At 44.5% G+C, this 21,962-nt stretch overlaps 11 protein-coding genes across 11 annotated transcripts; 7 read left to right on the top strand and 4 right to left on the bottom strand.

The window, feature by feature from the left end:
• Positions 1-1,439: 1,439 nt before the first annotated feature.
• Positions 1,440-2,458, top strand: TrAtP1_013287 (uncharacterized protein). The gene is made up of 3 exons (XM_014088298.2): positions 1,440-1,792; positions 1,846-1,930; positions 1,984-2,458. Exons 1-3 carry the CDS (start codon positions 1,502-1,504, stop codon positions 2,376-2,378), a joined length of 771 nt encoding a protein of 256 aa, XP_013943773.1. The 5' UTR covers positions 1,440-1,501; the 3' UTR covers positions 2,379-2,458.
• An 89-nt stretch (positions 2,459-2,547) lies between these two features.
• Positions 2,548-3,631, bottom strand: TrAtP1_013286 (uncharacterized protein; the record flags this gene model as incomplete). The annotated part of the gene is made up of 2 exons (XM_014088860.1): positions 2,548-3,249; positions 3,350-3,631. The coding sequence occupies 2 exons, from the start codon at positions 3,629-3,631 to the stop codon at positions 2,548-2,550; spliced, it is 984 nt and encodes a 327-aa protein (XP_013944335.1).
• Positions 3,632-5,710: 2,079 nt separating this feature from the next.
• On the top strand, positions 5,711-6,839 carry TrAtP1_013285 (uncharacterized protein; the record flags this gene model as incomplete). Its single annotated transcript, XM_014088347.2, has 5 exons — positions 5,711-5,825; positions 5,877-5,984; positions 6,043-6,293; positions 6,366-6,489; positions 6,560-6,839. Exons 1-5 carry the CDS (start codon positions 5,773-5,775, stop codon positions 6,837-6,839), a joined length of 816 nt encoding a protein of 271 aa, XP_013943822.1. The 5' UTR covers positions 5,711-5,772.
• Positions 6,840-7,638: 799 nt separating this feature from the next.
• Positions 7,639-8,909, bottom strand: TrAtP1_013284 (uncharacterized protein). The gene is made up of 2 exons (XM_066115854.1): positions 8,590-8,909; positions 7,639-8,515 (listed from the first exon to the last, which is right to left on the bottom strand). Exon 2 carries the CDS (start codon positions 8,480-8,482, stop codon positions 7,706-7,708), a length of 777 nt encoding a protein of 258 aa, XP_065971954.1. The 5' UTR covers positions 8,483-8,515; positions 8,590-8,909; the 3' UTR covers positions 7,639-7,705.
• Positions 8,910-10,204: 1,295 nt separating this feature from the next.
• TrAtP1_013283 (uncharacterized protein) lies at positions 10,205-11,103 on the top strand (the record flags this gene model as incomplete). The annotated part of the gene is made up of 2 exons (XM_014088858.2): positions 10,205-10,239; positions 10,297-11,103. The coding sequence occupies exons 1-2, from the start codon at positions 10,228-10,230 to the stop codon at positions 11,101-11,103; spliced, it is 819 nt and encodes a 272-aa protein (XP_013944333.2). The 5' UTR covers positions 10,205-10,227.
• A 285-nt stretch (positions 11,104-11,388) lies between these two features.
• Positions 11,389-13,553, top strand: TrAtP1_013282 (uncharacterized protein). The gene is made up of 4 exons (XM_066115853.1): positions 11,389-11,841; positions 11,919-12,330; positions 12,382-12,802; positions 12,861-13,553. The coding sequence occupies exons 2-4, from the start codon at positions 12,210-12,212 to the stop codon at positions 13,327-13,329; spliced, it is 1,011 nt and encodes a 336-aa protein (XP_065971953.1). The 5' UTR covers positions 11,389-11,841; positions 11,919-12,209; the 3' UTR covers positions 13,330-13,553.
• A 578-nt stretch (positions 13,554-14,131) lies between these two features.
• Positions 14,132-16,387, top strand: TrAtP1_013281 (uncharacterized protein). Its single transcript, XM_014088856.2, has 2 exons — positions 14,132-14,171; positions 14,240-16,387. The coding sequence occupies exon 2, from the start codon at positions 14,396-14,398 to the stop codon at positions 15,389-15,391; it is 996 nt and encodes a 331-aa protein (XP_013944331.1). The 5' UTR covers positions 14,132-14,171; positions 14,240-14,395; the 3' UTR covers positions 15,392-16,387.
• On the bottom strand, positions 15,643-16,261 carry TrAtP1_013280 (uncharacterized protein; the record flags this gene model as incomplete). Its single annotated transcript, XM_014088243.1, has 2 exons — positions 15,643-15,993; positions 16,064-16,261. The coding sequence occupies 2 exons, from the start codon at positions 16,259-16,261 to the stop codon at positions 15,643-15,645; spliced, it is 549 nt and encodes a 182-aa protein (XP_013943718.1).
• A 772-nt stretch (positions 16,388-17,159) lies between the features above and the next one.
• On the bottom strand, positions 17,160-17,474 carry TrAtP1_013279 (uncharacterized protein; the record flags this gene model as incomplete). The annotated part of the gene is made up of 2 exons (XM_014088855.2): positions 17,160-17,288; positions 17,352-17,474. 2 exons carry the CDS (start codon positions 17,472-17,474, stop codon positions 17,160-17,162), a joined length of 252 nt encoding a protein of 83 aa, XP_013944330.2.
• An 883-nt stretch (positions 17,475-18,357) lies between these two features.
• Positions 18,358-19,857, top strand: TrAtP1_013278 (uncharacterized protein; the record flags this gene model as incomplete). The annotated part of the gene is made up of 4 exons (XM_014088854.1): positions 18,358-18,653; positions 18,734-19,475; positions 19,535-19,639; positions 19,696-19,857. The coding sequence occupies 4 exons, from the start codon at positions 18,358-18,360 to the stop codon at positions 19,855-19,857; spliced, it is 1,305 nt and encodes a 434-aa protein (XP_013944329.1).
• An 864-nt stretch (positions 19,858-20,721) lies between these two features.
• On the top strand, positions 20,722-21,816 carry TrAtP1_013277 (uncharacterized protein; the record flags this gene model as incomplete). Its single annotated transcript, XM_066115852.1, has 3 exons — positions 20,722-20,742; positions 20,796-21,679; positions 21,759-21,816. 3 exons carry the CDS (start codon positions 20,722-20,724, stop codon positions 21,814-21,816), a joined length of 963 nt encoding a protein of 320 aa, XP_065971952.1.
• Between the last annotated feature and the right edge of the window lie 146 nt (positions 21,817-21,962).

The raw sequence follows: 21,962 nt of genomic DNA, 5'->3' as shown, positions 1-21,962 counted from the left end.
TTATATGCTTAACTCTAATGCTGGTCTTTTATTCATGCAATGCTGAAAAGGGTAAAATCTTTCAGCAAAAAAGCTGCTTTAAGTTCATGGGCATTTTAGAGGCGAAGCCTAACAGCTAGTTACCAAAGGCGGAACCAGTAGATAGCTGTGCACCTATGCATGTAGGTAGACTTTATCTAAACACAAAGAGTAAAAGTTATTGTTGATAGAGTAATAACATCACGGGTCATGTTATAGCAAGAGCTCGTATAAAAAAACAACAGTATTCACACAAGTATATAAAAGTGACTAATTGCATTTTCTCTTCCAGCGATCAGTTATATAAACAAAGTCTCAACATTGAAATAGTGCAATTATATTTAAGGCATTGAACGTAGATAGAGAGGTCATATTTATAGATCACAGTAGATAAGATTGAAGCTGCATGCGCAATGAAGCCAATCGGGACACTCTCCACGGGGTCAAGATGAAAAATGGTCAATAATATGTCCGATAAAGATAAGTAGTAATAGAATCATCTAGCCTCTTTGATCAGAATAAGATAAGAAAACACGGAAGTGCCCAGCTTTAGTAGGTAAATACGAACGCAAATAGTTACTTGTTTACTACAATCTTGTGGTCAATAACCGCTTGCCTCTTTTGGAAGTGGAGAAGCCGGAACATCGGCATAGAGATTGGATCCATTGGTAGAAACCGGTACTTCTCTAATTATATCGGGAAGGTAGAAATGAACAAGTGATCTATTGATAGCTAATCCGATCGAGCTTGGGGGCAAGATCGTCAAGCGACCGTTGGGGTGCGAATGCTTAAACATTAGACTCTTTTTCTCTAGTAAAGTGAGAACTATAATACGGAGAAAAAAGAGAGACAGATCCGTGGCTCGCTGAGTGTGTAACCGATCAAAAAATGTATATTATATCCATTCCCTTGTTGATTCAAGTTTCCATCGCCGTGGGCTGTCTATAAAGAGTGGCGCAGTAAGAGTTACTGTAGTAGTATATGTCTCCGGCATCTCGGCACGTTCACCAGATCAAGAGCTGGCTACGATGGAACTCGCATTGCTCCCCACGCCCTTCTCCATTACTGTTGGAGGTGTGGATTCATTTATGCAGCGATTAGTCTGTCGTCTGGCACAGTTCTTCTACGTGATGGTGACTAGATCAGTCTGCATTTGTTCCCATTATGGCTGGCTTACAGCAATCGACTTGCGCTTCAGACCGTTCTCAAAATGGCATCTCGGTTTGCCACAAGTTCGGAGATGTCTTTCAAGTGGGAAGGTGTGAGCAGTTCTATGCGATATGATCGAACAACTACTCTTTGAAACCTCAAAACTTGGCAGAAGCTTTGCTGGTTAAAGCCATACATGTATTAAAGCTTTGTATATTCACAGATATAAATATGAGGCGATTCCCTTCTCCATATTCTTTCCAAAGCAAGGATTTTAGACACTGTTCAAAAAAAGCAACAACTCCCTCTCATACCCGCAACTCTCTTCACCAATATGAAGTTCATCACCGGAATCGCCATCTCTGCGCTTCTCTGCGCTGACGCTGCGTTGGCTGGAGTTGCGGCTAACCGTGGCCTGGCTCGACGCCTTGCTCGACGCGCTGGTCGCCGCTCAGCGCCTTTCAAGAATAACACTCTTCACGCGAGCGTTCAATCCAATTGGGGAGGCGCCATTCTCCAGGGTTCAGGCTACAGCGCTGCTTCGGCTACTGTGAACGTCCCAACAGGTGGCGGCGGTTCCAGCGCTGCAGGCACGGCATGGGTAGGAATTGACGGAGACACATGTGTATGTATCCATGTAAAGCCTCTATATCAGACAAGAAAGTGACCTCCTTCAAGGACAGTGCTATTCTGCAGACTGGCATTGATTGGTATGGCGATGGTACATACGATGCTTGGTATGAGTGGTACCCTGAATTTTCTGGTAAGTCTTGTGGCGGAATCCCTGTGAAAGAACGATTTGCTAACTTGCTGTAGCCGATTTCTCTGGCATTGACATCTCTGCTGGAGATCAGATTGCTATGTCGGTGGTGGCTACATCTTTGACTGGTGGCTCTGCCACTCTTGAGAATTTGACCTCTGGCCAGAAGGTGACCCAAAACTTCAGCAAGGTTACTGCTGGCTCACTGTGTGAGACAAGCGCCGAGTTTATCATTGAGGACTTTGAAGAGTGCAACGAAAATGGCAGCGACTGCCAATTCGTGCCATTTGCCTCGTTCAGCCCTGCAGTCAAGTTTAGCTCTGCTTCAGCTACCCAGAACGGCAGGACTGTCTCTCTTAGCGGCGCTGTCCTCACCGAGGTCGAAATCAACAACAAGGATGTTACCAAGTGCTCAGTTTCCGGCAGCACTCTGACTTGCTCTTATGTTTAAGGGCCACAAGCTCTCTTAGATAGATAGCACCAACCTTCATGAAGCTAGAGTAAATACAACTTTTGCTTTTGATTGTTATGAAGATGCAAATAGCAATTTCTCGCGTGAAGTCGGATTGTGTGCACGTAAATTTGTCATTGATTGCTTCTATTCATATCTTGTAACCAATCTAGATGACACCGAATGGACCAAGAACACCATATTCTAGGCTCATATCGCCAACAGCTTTGAACGCATGGCTAAAGCTAAACACGTCTTGCCCAGCTAGTTTATTTTCCCATTGCGGGGTTGTCAAATTGTAGCAGAGTTCTGCAACTCTGGTATAGTAGAGCATGAACTCTCCCCACGCATTGTTGGGGTTTACAGTCAAGAACGGAGGCACAATTTGGCTTACTCCGACTTCAGTATTGTTGGTGGCACTTGCCAATATAGCAGTGCGACAGTTTGCCAATATAGCAGTGCGACAGTTTGCCAATACATCCGCAATGTAATCGCGATTATTGGTAACATCTGTTCGGTCGCCGCTCTTTCCATGGCCTCCAATATAGTGATCGAATGGATACGCTAGAATTTGATCGTGGATTGAAAGGTAATCCCGCGTGGACTGCGTAAGAGCCATTCCCCAGAACGGCACCCAGCCCGGAAATACCATGTCGACGAGCATGAGAATCTTTTGTCGAGGCGCCCAGATGAAGATATTTCCCGGGTCATGGATTGGACCCAATCCCTTCCATGAAAGCTCCAGTGTTTGGTTACCAAGACGAAGGGTATAATCTCCGGTAAACGTGACATCGGGAGGAGGCCGATTTGGGTCCTTGGCTATAATCAATTCTTCCTTTGTGAATTCGTGTGCAATTGTCTTCACGTTATGCTGGTTGGTGAATAGAGAGGCCCCTCCAATATGGTCTCCATGCGAGTGGGAATATATGAGATATCTTAGTGGCTTGCTTGTAATATTTCCAATGGCCCACTGAAGCTTGTGGCCAATTGTAGGGGGGGGCGTCGACGAGGATGCCCCCCACAGTTGTTGCGACGAAAAGGCTTATGTAGCCACTTCCATCAGTGATGAGATATGCTCCATCGCCAAAGTATTGAACTGCGTAGCCATCCTTGAGTTGTGGTGGTGGCACCGAGGATGGCACTGGCTGGTAACGGTGGGTAATGCTATCGACAAGACAATGGGCGGCGCCTAGCGCAGCCAAAGAGAGCTGTAAAGCCTCATAAAGAAGGGCCTTCTTAAAATTACGAGCCATATTGAACATTGTAACTCACAATATTGCCGATTAACATTTATTTTGTGTTTAAGACTGCGTATATTAAAGGAGGGCGCATTATCTCTTCATAAGAATGCAGAACTGTGGTGGACGCCAGTCTATTTCACATCATATTAATTGGGTGTGGGATAACAGCTAAGGACCTTCCTTTTCCTTGCAATTTTACACAAATACTTCCCCGCAGACCACTAACGAGGATTTTAGAAGGGTCAAAATGCTGCATTTGCCTACAAAGTCGATCTAGAGGCCGTTGAGCTTTGCTGAAAGATTAGGAAACAGAGGTCTGAAAAGGGTACAAGTACATGTAGGTATTGGGACTGGAAGTAATCGGCGGCTTGCAGGGGCTCAGGGCAGCTAACAGCGACAAAAGTTCGCCGGAGTTAGTGGCTACTGGATCACTCCATACATACGTATTATCCGCCCACAACGTATCAGCGCACAAATATATCGCTGAGCTAGCAATGAATAACGGTTATTGTGGCCAGTAGTACTCATTGTGTACGAAACAGAGCATCTATGCCATGAGAAGCCCATGGCCGTGCGATGCGCGCCCAACAGCTGTCTAGCAGAGCCCATAACTACGAGTACAATCAGCTCCATTGGACGTTACCAGATCAGCTTTGCTGTGGATTAAATCAGGTATACTCTAGGCCTACATCTCGCACAGGGAGAGGCTAGACATATCAGAGGACAAGAGAATTATTAATCGAATTCGACTTGACGGGCCATTGTACAAATAAATCGCACCACTTACATGATGAGCAAATGCTGATTTACTACAGAGACCCAAAGTAGGCCTTGAAGACGGACATATAACGAATAACAAGTTGGATGTCACCTCGCTATTCAGAGCGACAGTTGCCATCGCCGCTCTCAGCCGTTTGGCCTATATGACAATGGGATCAGCACGTACTTAATGTTGTCACTGTATCGTAGTGAAAGTCTCTCAAAGTATTGAAACACGTGTATATGGCTAGATCTAAGCCTAGTAGGCCCTGGTGATGCCTTTGAGACAGTGCATAGCTGCTAATATCCAACCATGGCTAGCATCGCCACAGAGCCGTTCATGAAGTATCACGCTTGAGAGTATATAGGTACATTATTTGCTCCTTCACTTTTCACATTATTCAGTTCATGACTCTCTCCAAATTGCACTGTAGCACTGAGTATAAATGAATCACGGAGATTGATAGCCGGTGTACTCATTATTACTTGATACCACTCACCTCTCCCAGTATGTAGGCGAATTACCGCCATCAAAACTACAAAAGTCCGTGCGTTACTACATAGAAGGCTACCTCTTGTATTATACGTTAATGAGTTATATCCCTTTGCAGTAAACATTGGGAAAGAATTAAATAGCTAGATAGATATTCTTACCATCGATGAACCGACTCTAGGGAAGACAAGTTGGAAATTGATATATGTGGCTGCTTACATGTCAGACACGTCAGATTCCCTTCTCACCGCTGTAACCCAAGCATGGTTTTAGCGCTATTGGAAGCTTCGTTTCGGCGTTGGAAGTAGTGCTTTAGCGGCTTATCTGTGCTCAGCTACGTATGAACTAAAGCGCAGGACGACAGCAAAACCGGTGGGGACAATATGTTGATTCACTAAAATAGTCGCGACATCGCATGTGTCTTTGCGATCAAATTTCTGAAAGTTATAGAAGCTAAATATCATTAAACATTAATTTATAAAATCACAACGTCTTAACTCTACAGGAGAGACAGCATTTATCGAGAACACCAACTCTCGTGTCTTTGCGGCAATTTAGCTAAGCTCTTACGACTTGTATTACATCCGGCTTATTATAGAGTTTGAAGTGAGTATCGATCCACTTAAGCTTCTGAAGGTTTTCCAGTCTTTTAACATAAACATAGCCGCTGCAATGAAGTCATACCCAAAAGGGCAATGGCGATGGCTTGTTCAAATACGGTGGCCAATTAGCTCAGCGTAGGTACTAAAGAATGATGGTGCCACATCTCGATTTATAAACTACGCAGCTCCCCTTAAATTCCAATTCTTTTCCTTCTTCTTTCTGCATAGCTGTGTAACAGCAAAACTTGCTTTTATCACTTTTATTTTCTTACACGGTTTGCAATAGGCTCTATATAATCATGTCTGATGCAGACGACTACGTGTTTGGAAGGGAATATTCAGAAGGCTTGAGGTCAAAACAACATTCTTCACATTTTCTTTGAGTTGGTCTAACTTGTACCAGACTGGAAACTCAACATCTCCTTTTCAATATCCATAATGGGTATACAATCGACCCTAAGATTCCAATCACTCCTGAAATGAAGATTGCCGATATGGGTACAGGTACCGGGTGAGTCGTTTTATGGCTACTGTCCCAAATTCGTCGATTTAGCTTACCGGTGTGTTAGTATATGGCTGCTGGACATCTCTCGGCAAGTCCCTTCGACAGTACAGCTGGATGCGTTCGACATATCAGACAAACAGTTCCCCCACAAGGACAGCAGGCCCGATAACATGAGTTTTCGGACTCTCGATGCTTTTTCTCAAGTTCCTGATGAACTGATTGGAAAATATGATGTAGTTCATCTGAGACTTTGGTGTTGTATAGTGCGAGATTGCAAGACAGCTGCCCTTATTCATCACGCTACACGGCTCTTGAGTAAGTTTTCACTTCACAGCAGCCTCACTTGTCATCAAACCTATAATTAATCTGAAATCTACGAACATGCAGAGCCGGGGGGGTATTTGCAGTGGGATGAAGCAGACCTTGGCAATATGCACATCAAAGGTGCCGAAGCCGAAGCAGTTGCTGCCCTTCAACGCACCGTCCAAGGAATCACGCATTTTGACTACTCGTAAGTCCATGATTTTGAGCGAAGTACATTTTTGTCGCAGTTATCTTTGCTAATTCATAATATCACAAAGGTGGATACGAGATCTTCCGAATCGCTCCAAGGAGGCTGGTCTGGAAGTCTTGAAGTTTGAAACAGAACCATTTTCTAAAAGCTGCATATCAATCGTTACTAGGGCATGCATAATGGCTTACGTTCCAGGTATGAAATCTCTGTATCAATCTGGTGACGCAGCTCTACCTCCCCGTGAAGAGGCTGAAGCTTCGTTGGATGCGTTAATCAAGGCACTTCCACATGGCGCTGTATACCATTGGACGCCGGCTAGCCTACTAGCCCGAAAGCCAGTTGCATAATACTTTAAATTACAAAGGTATATAAATATATATATGCCGGTCTGTGTGTTTGCGTATGCTTTGCATATTGCCCAGCTTAAACCATTGGATGGTAGGGTACTTTATGCGAACCTATCATATTACAACCGATGTTTATTCTATGAAGTAATAGTGATATTTTTTGTTTTGTGGGTAGACTTTTCACGCTTCTTTAAATCCCACGTCTAAATGAATATCGATAAACCTTGCATCATGGCTCATACATTTGTTATGCTGGCAGACTGCGGTTCGTTTGCTGCTGAGTAGCCAGGTATAAATGTGAACGTCAATATCTGACCCAGTCTCTATCACATTTGAACGAAATAGCATCGCATTCACTAGGTGAACAGTTTTGTAAGAGTTCGCCAATTGTAAAAGCCATGTATCATTTTCGACAATTTATAACGCCATATGCACAACAAATTTAGGTGGACACAAATGTTAAACAGGAAACATCTACAGTTCCGTTGTTTCAATCGCGTTGTTAAAGTATTGTCTCTACTTGACATAAAATGATCTGAGTGACCTGAGAGTAGCTAGTAAAACTACGGACAATTCGGGAATTGAGATATGTCGTCAATCAGGCAGAATAATCCGGCGTTTAGATCCCACGTTGATTGAAACATCATAGTTAGGAACACAGGTAGAACACTTACAAACATTAATCGCAGAATATAACATCCACTTTTAGACATATGCAAACTTCATATAACATACCTAGGCAAATATTATGTCAATGCAAGGCAATCATCTAATAAAGGGACAATTAAATATATATTAGGCCCCATTTAAAGCTCCTCCAGTAGTAAATTATTTGTCTTCTATTTCCCTTCAATTATCCAATCTACTCATGAAGCTGATGTCAAAATCTTCTCCGCCTCCTTTCCATAGACATCCATAGCTATGAACTGAAGAGTAGGTCCAATGCTGATCCTGGAGACTCCAATTTGTGACAGCTGAGCTGCACTGAGCGCATCTGGAGACAACTTCAATGACACATTAAGTCGTCCATCGAATTCCTTCACCATCGTGGCAACTTCGTCACGGCTCACGCCCCTCTTCGAGCCGCCCCATACAAATACACTGGTGGCGCCGGCTGCGAGGTAAGCCTTGCCTCGTTCGAGGACCTCACTGAGCTGGCCACCGTGAACCAGGACATCGCAGCGTGCGTTGACAACGAAGTCTTTGACGCCAAGCTCTTCCGCAACCTTCAAAGTTCGCTTGACACGCTCCACAGCTTGATCGAGGGGGTAGAACTTTTGAGTGTCCTTATTGACATCCTCCAGGTTGACTCCGTGAACGCCGCCCTTGACAAGTGCCGAAATCACTTCTTCGAGCTGCTCTCCGTAGGCGTCTTGGATGTCAACTGTCAACGGCTTCTTGAACTCTGCAGCTACTTTGGCGATGGACAAAGCCGCGCGGAGATTTGTCTGGGCATCCATATCATCATCTTCGGTTCCGTTTGCCCGAGCGACAGCATAGCTTGCAGTCGCCAGCGCTTTACAGCTTGGGAGGGCAGCGACCGCACGAGCTGATAAAATGTCATAGACGTTTGCGAGAATAAGAGGTTTGCCGGGACGGTGCAAAGACTTCAGAGTCGCGGCTAAAGCGTTTGAGGCAGCCATTGCGTACTGGTGTAATGTCGATTTCAATTAAAACTAGGTTTGGAACAGAAAAGAGTTAGGAGATTTATTTAAGGAGTCAATTGCTTCTTTGTAATTGTTTCTCTTACGACGCTGATAGAAGTGCAGAATGCGCTACACACCTGTATATATACCTTCCTCCCGAACGGTCGCTAAAGAGGAGGCGTCGGGAGTCATGTATCTTGGATAACGTCCGTTGCCATCGAATTCGGCCGCTGGTGCGTGAAAACGCATGCCAATGGTAATTTGTCAGTAACATCACATTCGAGAATACTCCATCTACTATACTCAATTGAGGGGCTCGGCAAACTTTGAGGAGAAGACACTCATGTCGGGCACAACAATAGCAACAGTAACGAAATACCAGAGCGAATTTGGCGCGTTTTGGCTTCGTGGCACAGGACCCACCCCTTACAAACTTCACGGCTGGGTTAGCCAGGCGTTAATTGTCGGAGAGCCTCGCTCTCGGTGGCACATTGAAAACTGCTTTCCCCATTTGGAAATATGTTCCAGTTTTTGGATTCCTCATCTCTTGTCCTCTTGCGGCTAGTGCGTCGAGAAGCTTAGTGGCAGCTGTGGCAAGCCTTCAAGTCACATGAAAATTGCAGGGTAAGAACTGCATGATGCCTATTCCGGGCTGAACGCAGCAGGATGCTCTCAGCAAACTGGTAAGAATACATTTCTAGTGCCAGTTTGCAATTCTTTGTATTCAGTTTACATTTCATACATTTTCATAATGCCTGAGTTGCTGTTTCGCCAATTTAACATTAATCATATGTTGTGGCTAATTTTTCACTCGCTGCAATGTCATCAGGCACATTTTTAATTGTAAGGGGATTTATGCACTGATCCAAATGTCGACATGGTTTTTTCTAACTACTATAAAGTCGTTACGTCCATGTATACGGCTTATACTACCTATACCATAATAATAGAACTTTGCATCCTTATACTTGAAGCGTCTTCTCACCTATTTTGTACATGAGTAATCGGCCGCTGCTTATCGAATAGGCTCAGTAACTGAATCTAGCCAAATATGGGTCACTTTATTCCTCATCTAGTAAATAGCGTAATTGATTGCACCACATCAAGGGTTTGACGGTACCTATCCCTAATGTCTTGAGGGAAAACGTCAGTGATTTATTGAAGTATGTAATTGAAGGCCAAAGTAAATATGTGAGGCACTGTCCGAAGAGAACTTCATATTTGGAATTGTTTTACTCAGGCCCAAAATTTTACAACCTACCCAAGGTACAGCTCTTTAGTGCATTTCCAATAGCCATCTTCTCTTCGCGACGTAGGCATTCTGCTAGATGCTTGAACATATTGCCCAAAAAAATGCGACGCAGTGGAGAGCGTGAAATAACTATTCAGTTTTATGACATATCTGGCCTTGTATACCTAGGCAGTAATACTGTCTCTTGCACGAAAAATTTGTGTTGCTTCCATCACCACGTGCCAATGCATCCATCCTGTACAGATATAAACACGCGATTCCCCCCCCCAATTCTTTTCGGAAAGCGGCTCGTACAGAGTTTCTGACAAAATAATCACACAAAGGCTACGACACATTGCAAACGGCACACGACATTCTTATTCTGAAAGCGGTGAAGATGGCAGCATCAACTCGTGTTGAATTCCTTACGGTGGATGGGGTTACTTTAAGAGGAGATTTGTATATGCCAAACTGGGCAACAGCAACAGCAACAGGTGTACCTATTGTGGTAATGACACAAGGAGTGAGTTATTTTACCGGTTATCCTTTTTCGTGTAGTGGCTGTGCTGACATTTAGCAGTTGACGTTATTAAAGGAGCATTATCTACCTGACTTTGCTAGCCGTTTTCAAGCAGCAGGCTATGCAGTACTGATCTACGATCATCGCGGCTGGGGATCCAGCGAAGGACAGCCTCGGAACGCCGTAAATCCAATGCAACAAGCCGAAGATTACCACGACGCCATCATATTTGCTCGAAAAATAAAAGGGATCGATCCAAGTCGTGTTGCTATGTGGGGAATTGGACACTCTGGTGGTGCAGCTATGATATCAGCAGGCAACGACGATTATGTGAAAGCAGTCGTACTCGTAATGCCATTAACGTCAGGAGCGCGAGATGCTGCGGGTTTCCCACCAGAATTAATTGACCGCAGCAAAGCAGATCGACTTGCAAGAACACAGAACCCCAAACTAGGAGAAACATATGTACAGGTCTGGGATAACTCGCTTGAACAGGCATCTGGTGAGCGTGGACAGGTCATTCTGCATTCTCCTCCCGCATTTGAGTTCATTGATGGTGGCAAACGGCGCTCGGACGCTGCTGGTACCCCATGGGAGAATAAGATTACACTACGGAGCTTATACGATATCGGCAAAGTTGAGCCCCAAGATTTTATTCGAAGAATTAGCCCGCGCCCGTTGCTTTACCTGGCTGCGGCCGAAGATGTCCTCACTGGACCCATCGAAGCTCATAAGAAAGTCTTTGAGCAGGCAGGAGAGCCAAAGCAATTTGTTACACTGAACAATCACCATGTGGCAAATTACTTTGGAAACAGTTTCGAAGAAAACATTTCCGCACAGCTTGACTTTTTGGAAAAGAATTTGTAGATAATCTAGTGTATAATTTAAATTCTAACCTCCATTGTGTGACATCTTTGCAACTTGAGTCCAAGTGACGTAGAATGTACAACCAAGCGCTGACAACGCGTGCCGCACCAGCTCGGTAACTAAGCTGAAGACTCCATAGCAGTTCGATTTTCGGACGAAATAGTTGACAAAGTGAAAGGTGGCGCGCTCCGCAGCACCGCTCAGGGTAATTCTCTCCCCTCCTTTAGTAGCCCCTGGCCAGCCACTTCGGAGCGTTTTGCTATTATAGTGCCACCAAACTAAAACGATCTAGTTTTCCCGCCTACGAACTCGACTCTACTCACGCGCAAGTAACTTCGACCCATCTATAGCTATTATACGCCCGCAAGGCCCGTGCAATGCACCTACTTGAGTTTATGAATAGTATCGCGAAACAAACTTGTGTATTATTGTGAAGATACCAACTGCGAGTTGGACCTTATGTTCTGCAAAAATGGAAAGTGCTAGCAGCGGACAATCAAATGAGAAGAACGACTCGAAGAAGGCGGCGCGTGAACGCAGGGAGACAATTCCAGAGAGACGGCTGCGCGTTATGGGAACAACATCGCTAAGGTTCTCCCAGTCTTCAAAACATGGTAGACGGCCATCACGAGCAACACGTAACGGTGCTTCGTCTACAGCTGACCAGAGCCCGAATCAATACCCAGTTACAGAAGCTGAACCTAATAAAAGGAGGCGTCAAGTCCTTCAAGCCCAGCGGTAATTGACACTTCTTCCTTCGCCCGCAAGCTTAAGCTTTTATTTTTCTCTGAGCAAAATGCTAATTAGTCGCATAGTGCACATCGACAAAGGACTTTGGATTACATCGATGAACTTGAAGCTGAGATCTTTCGATTAAGGACTTCGGCCACAGCAACATCCAGCGATGTAAATCACAACAACCAATCGCCGCAAACCGCTCTAAACACAATAAACAATATCAACGTTAATGTTCTTGTCCAGAGCTTCAACGGTCAGATTGCCCCAGGCATATTCACCAGCATCTACCCCGGAGCTACAGATCCTTGCATCATGGACGGCGTTTTAGGAAGCGATGTTTTCTGTGAGTGTTGTATTTTTGTCTGGATATGTTTTATACCACATTTCCGATAAAGTATTGCTCACTCGAATATGAAGCTTTTGCGTCGACTTCAATACCACCAAGCCTCGAACTTTTTGACCCTTTAACTAGACTACTTTTCTTCAACTGTATGTACTGCCTGATGTAACGGGTCTTAGGCGCCTGTCTAACCCATGAAGTCTCGGAGAATATTGCCCCATCACTTGTTGCCGTGGATGGAGCCTCGAATGGCTTTAGAACCCTTTTACTCCCACTCGCCTGCGTCGATGATCTTGTTCGTTCTGCAACATTAGCAGCTTCGGCAAATCAGCTGCGGTTTCAGCGGCCCAAGCTGGCTCCTTTGGCATCGAAGTTTCAGTCCGCAGCAATTGAGAAACTTTCAGTCTTTTCTAGAATCGAGAATGCGAGCGGCTCTACAAGAAGCGCAATTTTGGCGGCCATAATTCTTCTTATAATCACAGATATGATGAATGGGGGTCATCAATTTCATCTTCTTCTAAACATGGCCAAATCCTGGGTAGAGGCGATGAAGCATGATGATTTACCCACGGGAAGTTCCCGGTCAGGGTTGGAACAATTTCTGCTCAACCAACTTGACGTGTAAGTGCATTCTTCTCAAAGCACGTTGTCACCATCACCAACTGACAAAAGCTGATAGAGTACAGCTATACGCCGAACCATTACTAAAGGAACAATATACAATATTGGCGCAGTACGAGCCTGATGACCGCACCTTTAAGGACAGGGTTATCTGCATCTTCAAATCGATAGAGGAAGCTATTAAACAGGCATGCAATATTTATTCCTACCATGTCCTGCATGATAGCCCTCCACCGGACATTGAAGACATTCTAGAGAACCTGAAAACAGCTGCGGAAGAAATACCCGCTTATGCTCCTGGTGAGAATGCGCTGGCCTGGGTGTATTTCATCGCAGCTGCAGAGAGCAATATCCCTGCGAAGCGTACATTCTTTTCCAAGAGGCTCATGGGCATTTTCGAGCGAGGGAATTTTAATAGCACAACTACTGCATTTGTTATGCTTCACCACATTTGGAATTGCCAAGAAGCGGGCGACAGCTGGACTAAAACACTGAAAGATTCACCTTCTGTACTTGTTTTAAAATGAGACGATCTACTATACTCAGGTCTTGATTCATTGATGCACAAGTTGTGGTGTGTGTGCGAACTGGCATGTAGTACATCGTATGAAGAAGAGGACGAGTTTTCGTCTGACAGCCCTACGAGCCTACGACAGAAGATAGCAGACCACGTCAGTCGCATCGAAACGAACTCTGTTGTACAAGTGGTAAACACTCAGTCTTTCTCCCAAAGCCAAAGGCAATCTTTCTTAGGCTAAAAGAAGTTAGAAAATCATCGGTCGGGCAATGTTCAAAGCGATTGCGTCTGTATTCTATTCACTGCAGATTTTATGATCACTCTTTAGATCTAGTCGACTCGCGGCAATAGCACTTTGTTAATTGCTACACCTTTTACATAACCATATGCATGATTATCGTTCATCAGTGTATTAGTTTCCATGCTAATTACGTTCACGCTCAATCAAAGAAGATGTGAATGATAGAATAGTCTGCTGAATTAATTTTCTTCACTTTGCCCTAATTTGTTATTTACTTACTTAGTCGCTAGGCGGTCTAATGTGTTCTAAGCGTGTTGTGTTATTGGAGGGATGCAATGGTGTGCAAAACTTGACCTAAAATAGCCGATTGATTCAACATCATTTTTGGAGCTTTGTCGTCATTTCAGGCGCCAAGATCTCCGCACCTAGCGCTATTTCTATGGCATTTTTAGAGCTGCGTCGTCCTTGCGGAGACGCCGGTGCCTGGCTGGACCACTTCGGACGAACTGATGAGGTACAGCTGAACGGGATGACAGATCTTTCATAATTTTTACATCGCTATTCTATCAACTTTGTAATCTCGCACGAAACAAACTCAATGAGTCAGTTAGGTACTACGCTATCCACATTATAAGCCATAATGGCAGGATATAAATGAGTTGATACGGGACGCCTAAAGAAGCGAAATCCTCTTTCTATATCGAACACTACACATGCAATAAAGAGTTCAAAGTCTCTGGACACAACGAGAGAAAAGATCAACGGCACTACAGAATATATAAAATCAGCAGAAACATTATCGCCTTATTTTGGAATCGAAGACACAATCTTCAACATGCCTAACGTACTTGTTATTGGACCCACTGGTTACGTTGGATCTGCTCTCAGCGAGCAACTTATCCGCAGCGGCGATCATTATGTCTATGCAGTATCCCAGAGTGATGAGGAAGGATTCCGACTTGCCACGAGCGAAATTATTCCCATCAGGGGCAGCCTCGACTCGTCCCAAACAGTATTCGAACTCATTACATCCAACAAGATAGACGTCATTGTGGACACCTCCAGCTACAACGACAAAACGACGAAGTCAAAGCTGCTCAAAGTCATTGCGGGTGCGGAGAATCTTAGACAGCAGCAGCTGGCTAAGAAACAGTTGATTCAGCCAAAGCTCGGATTTGTTACCGTGAGCGGAATCTGGACTCAAGGATCGACTGAAGACCCTCATGGCAGCTTTCAGAAAATGGCGCCTGAAGCGAGTTCAGTACAGCCTGAAGAAGGCCTCGTTGAGTCGAAAGCCTTGTACGAGCAAGAGGTCCTCGCGGCTAGGAGTTCCCTTGACGTGGCTGTCATTCAGCCATCGTTTATCTGGGCTCGTGGAGGCGCAGCTTGGACTCGGATCCTGGGGCCCCTAGTTGAAGGAGCGCGAACCAGCACTACCGACACTGTGAAAATTGCTGTTGACCCAGCAGATCAGATTTACTGCTTCACCAACATTGACGATGTTGCTACCGCCATTGAGCTGGCGGTGAACAAGCTGCAGCTGATCAATGGAAACAGTGTTCATCCTGTCTTCGAGCTTGTTGGGGATCAGTTCCCTGTGGGCTTACTTTGCGAACGCGACGCGCTCTACTTCGGATGCAAGGGCAAAGCAGAATTGTTTAAGCCTGAGAATACTGGATTTCTAGACGTCATTGGTGGAAATCACAACGCCAATCGAACAAGGGCGGAACAGATTCTGGGATGGTACCCTAAGAAGCGATATTTTTTGAGGGACACATTTATCTACGCGAACTCCTTCATGGCAGCTTTAGCTCTTGCAAAGCTTAAGTAACAAGCGGAATAGGGATAAACACCAAACAGTCCTTGTTAATATAGACTAAATCAGTGGCTTTTTGTTCAAAAAGAAATAGACTAATAGTAATCTTGAATTTGGTAATTATAGCACTGTTGTTGATCGTCAATATTACGTGTTTATAAATGCCTAACTCAATCCACCGAGGCCGAATGAAGGACTAAAACCTTAATATTTGCTTCGGACATGATATTAGATTTATAGTCATTTTCTCATCGCCAGTTCATCATTTAGTTGCTACCTTTGTCTTTTGGTTCGCTTCTATTGCCAGCCAGCTCACTTGTTTTGTAGGCCCCGCTTGCCGGATTTGGAGGATCAATGATTCCTAGCTGTTGTAGCGCAGTTAAAGCACCTTCTTCCCCAAGCTCCTCTGTAATCTTGCCATCTTTAACCGTGAATATGGTGGTACCAGAAAAGTGAATTCTCTTTCCCGTATTCGGTGTGGTAAGCTGGCCAGCCGGCAGATCGTCAAATGCAACACCTGTATGCTTGCCGCCGCCAATCCAGCGCGTTACAACATAGTCTTTCTCAGCTATCATGGGAATTGGTCCATATGGTCGAAAAGTGACATTTGGGAACGCCTTGCTGAACATTAGCACGAGATTGGGGGCTAGGTAGAATTGGTTCACCACAGCCGTTGGATCAACTTACTTCTCGGAACTCAAGCAACATCTTCTTTACTTCGGCCTTTCCTTCGCGGCGGCCGTGCATTGGATAGTTGGACACAAAATCATCTGAGCAAAGCTCATCGACAATGTTCTCATTGCATTTCCCCCAAAATTCCTCTGAATACTTTGCAACGATTTGCTTATTCTTCTCTTGAACTGTTAGCTCCTCTGTAGAAGACATGTTTTCTTCGAAGTGTAGTTTATTATTGCACGCTGATATGGAGCAGGAGGGTATTGACCCGTGGTCTTATATGTGTTACAACTAGGTATATTTGCTCGCTCTTGAGCGCGGCTCGGACGAGTTGGTTCGAACGTCACGGTTCAGAAACCTAGCTTCTGACTAAAAACATGTCATACTGACCGCGACTATTACCATCTAACCCCACATCTAGAGCGACCAGGCGAAGACCAAAAAAAAAAACAGGTAATGTAGGACTTTTGAACACTCAAATCAACATTATGTATATGCAACGCAAACATTGGATCGGTGCGACAGTTGCTTATCCCCTCACTGTGTACGCAATTCGTTATCTTGCGGTCTTTTTTTTTTGTCTTCCGCTTGCCTATTCTTCGCCCCGTGTGGCTATGTGGAACCCTCGCAGTCACGATTATACCTGGCATTAGGTAGTGGTAAGCCGAGGTGGCAGAGAAACTAGCGCTAGGAAAACTATGCGGTGTATGTATGGCCCATTGGCCTATGTACAAAAGGTCTTTAGGACGAGAAGCTTTGCGAGATTCGTGATAGTTCTTCACGGGGGCCTAACGGTTTCTGTTCTATTATTCTGCTACCTGTTTGTCTTTGCCTATTGATGCACCATACACCGGATAATACAACACCCTGTGCCTCTGCTATGACTCGCCTTTATCTTTTAGATAGCGAATCCGCTTACTGGTTTCACAACATGTACCAAAACCGGCTTAGGATGGAGATTTTCAGCAGCTGTAAGTCTGTTAAACTCCTTTAAACTCCCTCCTTGCTGATGTAGCCGTAATGCTTCGATATTCTTGAACCTATTGTCATCGTGTTACCCAAAATGATTGCCAAGTCATTTCAAAGGCCAAAACATGAGAAAAAGCTATTACTTTTCAATCGTAAATATCTCTTCACTACCAGTTTCTGGATTCACATCAACGAATAGTTGGAACTGAATAGTTCCCGGCTCCTTATCTGCGCCATCTTTGATGATTGGTTGATAGAGCTCAATAATCTAGAACGCTATTAACATGCCAGGACTACCAGTATTAGCCAGCGACAAAAGGTCTTATCTTACCCTTTCAGTCATACCTGGTTTTGGGTACACGGTGGCTAGGATAATGGGAGTCAAATCTTCATTTCTTTTGCCGTCAGTTCCGAGCGACAGCTTAGCAAAGCGCTCTTCAACAGTTTCGGGCATGTTTGGGGTCAGAATGAGAGTTGTGAAATTGTAAAAGTTCAGTATCTTTGTTTGCTGATTACGCGACGTCACATATATGGAGCTGCTAGTTGTTTATCCCAAAAGCTCAACAGACAAGTTATTAAATAACTGATGTATCGTGAGTCGTTATTAACGGTAGACGGAAGAATAAAAACAACTGTATCACGGTTTGCCAAATATGGAGAAATCTTCCGCGAGCAAGTTATTACACCGAGCGTGAATTACCCCTTTCCCCTATGCATTTTCACGTCTTTGTGAAGACTGTTCGGTAACTACGCAGAAACATGACGTAAGTTGAAGTCGCTTAAGCAATTAAGAATTGTAACTACGTGCGTAGGCTAGTCTGTGCAAGAAGCCTGTGGGCTATGCGAACAAATTGTTCAAATTATACTCCCCCACATAGAGAGAGTACTTGCAGTTAAATTGTAGGGAGATAAAGTGGACACGTCCCAAAGAGGCATTCTGTTTTGGAAACTTGAGATAGTGTAGTAATGAATTAGAAGCTATGTCTTTCTTTAATCTAGAAACAGAAAGTCACTCACACACTTTTACTGTAACCTAGAGGCATTATGGATTAATGGCTGTGTTCCAAAAGAGGCTACTAGCTAAAATGAGAAAAACGTGGCGAGATTCCCAAGGAGCTAGGGCTTTCCGCTATTCCGGCATTCTCGCAGTTGTTCAAATGGCAGCGCTATTGTAAATTTCAGGGACTCCAGCAAATAAAAGGATCTCATAAGAGTGTTACCTATTTATACCAGTAGGAGAAGCCTTGAAAACTAAGAAGAAAAGAATTGGGCTTCATCCGACCCGACATCAACCACCAGAGCAGATCTGTGAAAGAACAACCGGGGAGAGAAAAAGGATGTCAGTTATCAAGCATTACGTTTCGTTGGCTACAGCCTTATTAGCCGTCTCTCGCAGCACACTTGCATTGGAATGGGATGCAACATACGGAAATAGTCCAGCCCTCTTTAAGCTGGCGGTCAATCCTGAGATCATCGCATTAGCTCACCAAAAGGTTGCTTTAACTCGATACCCCATCGATGTCAAGCAGCCAGATTGGAGCGATGGACCTCCCGTGCACAATGCTACATCTGTTCGAGACTATTGGGTCAAAGAATACGATTGGTCAAACACCCAACGGAGAATCAATTCACGGTAAGCCAATAGACAGTAACGATTTTGTCTTATACTTCTTCGGCCGCCTCTCAAAAGCTAACCAATACTTCTACTACAAGCTTTAATATGTTTACCACAACGGTCGATGCTAAGCCATTCTCTGAATATGAAGAACGCGTACCTCTGCATTTCGTGCATCATCGATCCAATCGCTCTGATGCTATTCCCCTTCTGTTCATCCACGGATGGCCTGGATCTTTTCTTGAAGTCGAAAACTTGCTGGAACCGTTAACCAACCCTAGTGATGCCTCACTACCTGCCTTCCACGTTGTGGCTCCATCTATACCTGGGTTCGGATTCTCACCCGCCCCAACGAATCCGCTCTTTGGCCCTCGTGCTGCCGGAGAGTCCTTCAACAACCTGATGCATCAGCTCAACTATCCACATTATGTTATCCAAGGAGGAGATCTTGGAGGGTTTATTAATCGATTCATGGCATCGTCTCATCCAGAGTCAGTACTATCGGTGCTGAGCAATTTCTGGCTTGTCCAACCCAATTCGACAGACTTTGCTAGATATTACGCAGGCAATACTACAGATGACGAGAGATATGTGATCGAAGAATTCTGGAATTTCGAGAACAAGAGCAGCGGGTATCGTTTCGAGCAGCAAACATCGCCTCTGCAGATTGGATACGCTATGACCGATAGTCCCATTGGCTTTGCCATGTACATATACGAGTTCATGTTCTTGACAGTCCAGAATTATATCTGGAGTGCGAAAGAGCTCATTACTTGGTCCTTGATGTACTGGATTCAAGGGCCATACGCAGGATTTAGGTTCTACAAAGAAAGTGTTAATGTAAGTGACCTTGCCAGACGGTAAATTCCAGAGTATGAGACCTGCTGACAATACTGTAGGACCACATCCTTGAGGACGGGCTGCTTATAAACTCTACAACGCTTCCCTATATCCACCAGCCGGTTGCCATTTCCGAGTTCCCGGCAGATATTTGGTACAGGACTGTAAGTTTGTCAATTCACAATCTACATTCGAACTTGTGTTAACACTTTCTTCATAGCCTCTAGATTGGGCCCAGCGAGGAGGCAATGTTGTTGTAAGGAAAGTACATGAAAAGGGAGGACACTTTGCTTCAGTGGAAACGCCTGATCTTCTGATAGAAGATATACGATCATTCTTTGGAAATGGTACTCTTTCTAACACGACAATGTTTGGCTACTGACAAAAATGGCGATTAATATAAAGATACGGCTGCAAATAGGCTTATTAATTACTTGGAACATCTAGACTCATTTTAAATTTTTATGTGTATAGGATTTGATCAATATATTGGCCATTTTATGCTGCATTTACAGCAAGTTTCGGTGTTTTGCAGATGTCAATTCTGAATGACTTGACTTGGATAATCTTGCAGCATCTCTTTGAAGGGCTAGTGGCTACGTAGACATAAGGACGCATGTGGCGTGTGTTGGCCTGCGTATAGGTATTTGAAGCTAGGTAGTAGTGTTGCGGGTTTTGGCGAAAACAGCTATTCGCAGCTGACAAGTTAATATGCAAGCCGCCATTATGATGATATAATGCAATAAAGATTGTTTTCATTATCGTATTCCAACAAGTTTGTCACTATCTTCACGCATTCAGGAACATGTATCTTCACACTCGTGTATTAGTCTTTACTACTGAGCAGGCTACCTACTAGTTGCTGCGCTGGAGAGGCTTTTGAGTACTAGCTGAAAGCTACTAAAGGAACCTATTCTCAAAGCGGGCCCGATTTCCTTAAAGAGCCTTATGCTTCCTCATCAGTTTCGTCCGGGATGATCCATATGAGTGTTTTGGACCGCCATCCATTAATGCTTTACACCTATTTACATATGTCTACGTCATTTTCAGAGAATACGCTATAAGGTGATAGCAGTTGCGAAACCAATAAAAGGTTCAAATATAGAACGTGTCGAATCGATCTTTACACTCATTGTTGATCACTTCCAAACACAACAATACTGTGGATAAACTTGTCTTTGCATTACTGCCTATAATATTAGCGATCAATTTACAGCACGATATAACGAATATGGCGCCTCCGAAGATGTCTGAAGAATGGAACACAGTATGTTCACGGATCATCGCATGCCAAAATGCATAAACACTAAACCACAGCAGTTCGCCGCAACGAAGCCAAAATACGTCAATCACAATGAGGGCTTGGCATCTATTCGAGAAACCATTAACCAACAGAGCTTGGATAACATGGCTCTATTGAAGGAACCGGCAATGGCCGTCCTTGCCAGCGTCAACGCCAAGGACGCTGTAATCACTCTTCCACACGCGCCAAACCATAAGTTTGTGATCCGAGTATATTCACCTGGACAAAACAAGTCAGCGGCACTTCCTATCATGCTTTATTTCCACAATGGATATTGGGCTACCGGTAACGTGAATGGTGACGATTTGGGTTGTCGGGCCATGATTGGACACGGAAACGATCTCATAATCATTTCGTTCGAATATCGACTTGCCCCAGAGAACTCATGGGACACCATTCTGTCGGATGCGGAAAGCGCGCTTGTATGGGTTAACCAAAACGCGTCTTCTTACGGAGGTGACATCCATAAGGGGCTGTATATCGGCGGTGCCACTGCAGGTGCTCACTTGGCTGCTGCAACGGCTGTCCGCGCGCGAGACCGACATCCCTCCATAGGACTTTCCGGTCAGTGCTTAATCGTCCCGACGGTTCTTGTATACTCTGGCCCTCAGTCAGTACCACCTGGGTGGGCCGAAAAGGTAGTATCCCACCAAGAAAACGCTGAGGCACCAGTCTTTGGTGAAAAAGAATGGCAAAAATACCTGTCTCTATTGAATGTTCCCGAAAGCGAAAAGAAAAAAGGGGAAAACTTTCCTGTCTGGGCAGATTTGAAGGGGCTTCCCAGGACATATCTCGCTATGGATGGCCCAGACCCAATTAGAGACGAAGGCTATCTATATGAGGCAATGCTTCGCAAGGCTGGCGTGCAGACTAGAACAGACCACTATGAACTACCCAACTGGTAAGCTGCCCAAAACTTTTCATCTTTCCATAGCGAAGCTTTGTCTAATATATGAAACAGGTTTGTCCAATTTCCACAGCTACCAACAACCGCCCGAGCAGGAATGGAACTCGCAACAGGCGTACGGTGGTTACTAGAGGCTGGCAAATATACCTTGTAACTGGAAGGCCGGAATACAACGTAACATATAGAAGTTAGAGATCAGGTTGTTAGAGAAAGTATTATGAAAACGATTTTGTGATACTCATTTTCCTTGTACCAAGTTCAGTTGGAAGTTAAATCG

Source organism: Trichoderma atroviride, chromosome 7, assembly GCF_020647795.1.
Source record: "Trichoderma atroviride chromosome 7, complete sequence".
Lineage (NCBI taxonomy): Eukaryota > Fungi > Ascomycota > Sordariomycetes > Hypocreales > Hypocreaceae > Trichoderma > Trichoderma atroviride.
This window is presented reverse-complemented; position numbering and strand designations above follow the sequence as displayed.

Bases quoted from the DNA above. Each gene is read 5' to 3' on its own strand.
- TrAtP1_013287 (XM_014088298.2), top strand. From the start codon at position 1,502: ATGAAGTTCATCACCGGAATCGCCATCTCTGCGCTTCTCTGCGCTGAC. The intron at 1,793-1,845 runs GTATGTATCCAT...ACCTCCTTCAAG, and splicing joins GAATTGACGGAGACACATGT to GACAGTGCTATTCTGCAGAC. The intron at 1,931-1,983 runs GTAAGTCTTGTG...AACTTGCTGTAG, and splicing joins GTGGTACCCTGAATTTTCTG to CCGATTTCTCTGGCATTGAC.
- TrAtP1_013281 (XM_014088856.2), top strand. From the start codon at position 14,396: ATGCCTAACGTACTTGTTATTGGACCCACTGGTTACGTTGGATCTGCT.
- TrAtP1_013284 (XM_066115854.1), bottom strand. From the start codon at position 8,482: ATGGCTGCCTCAAACGCTTTAGCCGCGACTCTGAAGTCTTTGCACCGT.
- TrAtP1_013282 (XM_066115853.1), top strand. From the start codon at position 12,210: ATGTTTTATACCACATTTCCGATAAAGTATTGCTCACTCGAATATGAA. The intron at 12,331-12,381 runs GTATGTACTGCC...TAACCCATGAAG, and splicing joins TAGACTACTTTTCTTCAACT to TCTCGGAGAATATTGCCCCA. The intron at 12,803-12,860 runs GTAAGTGCATTC...AAAAGCTGATAG, and splicing joins CTGCTCAACCAACTTGACGT to AGTACAGCTATACGCCGAAC.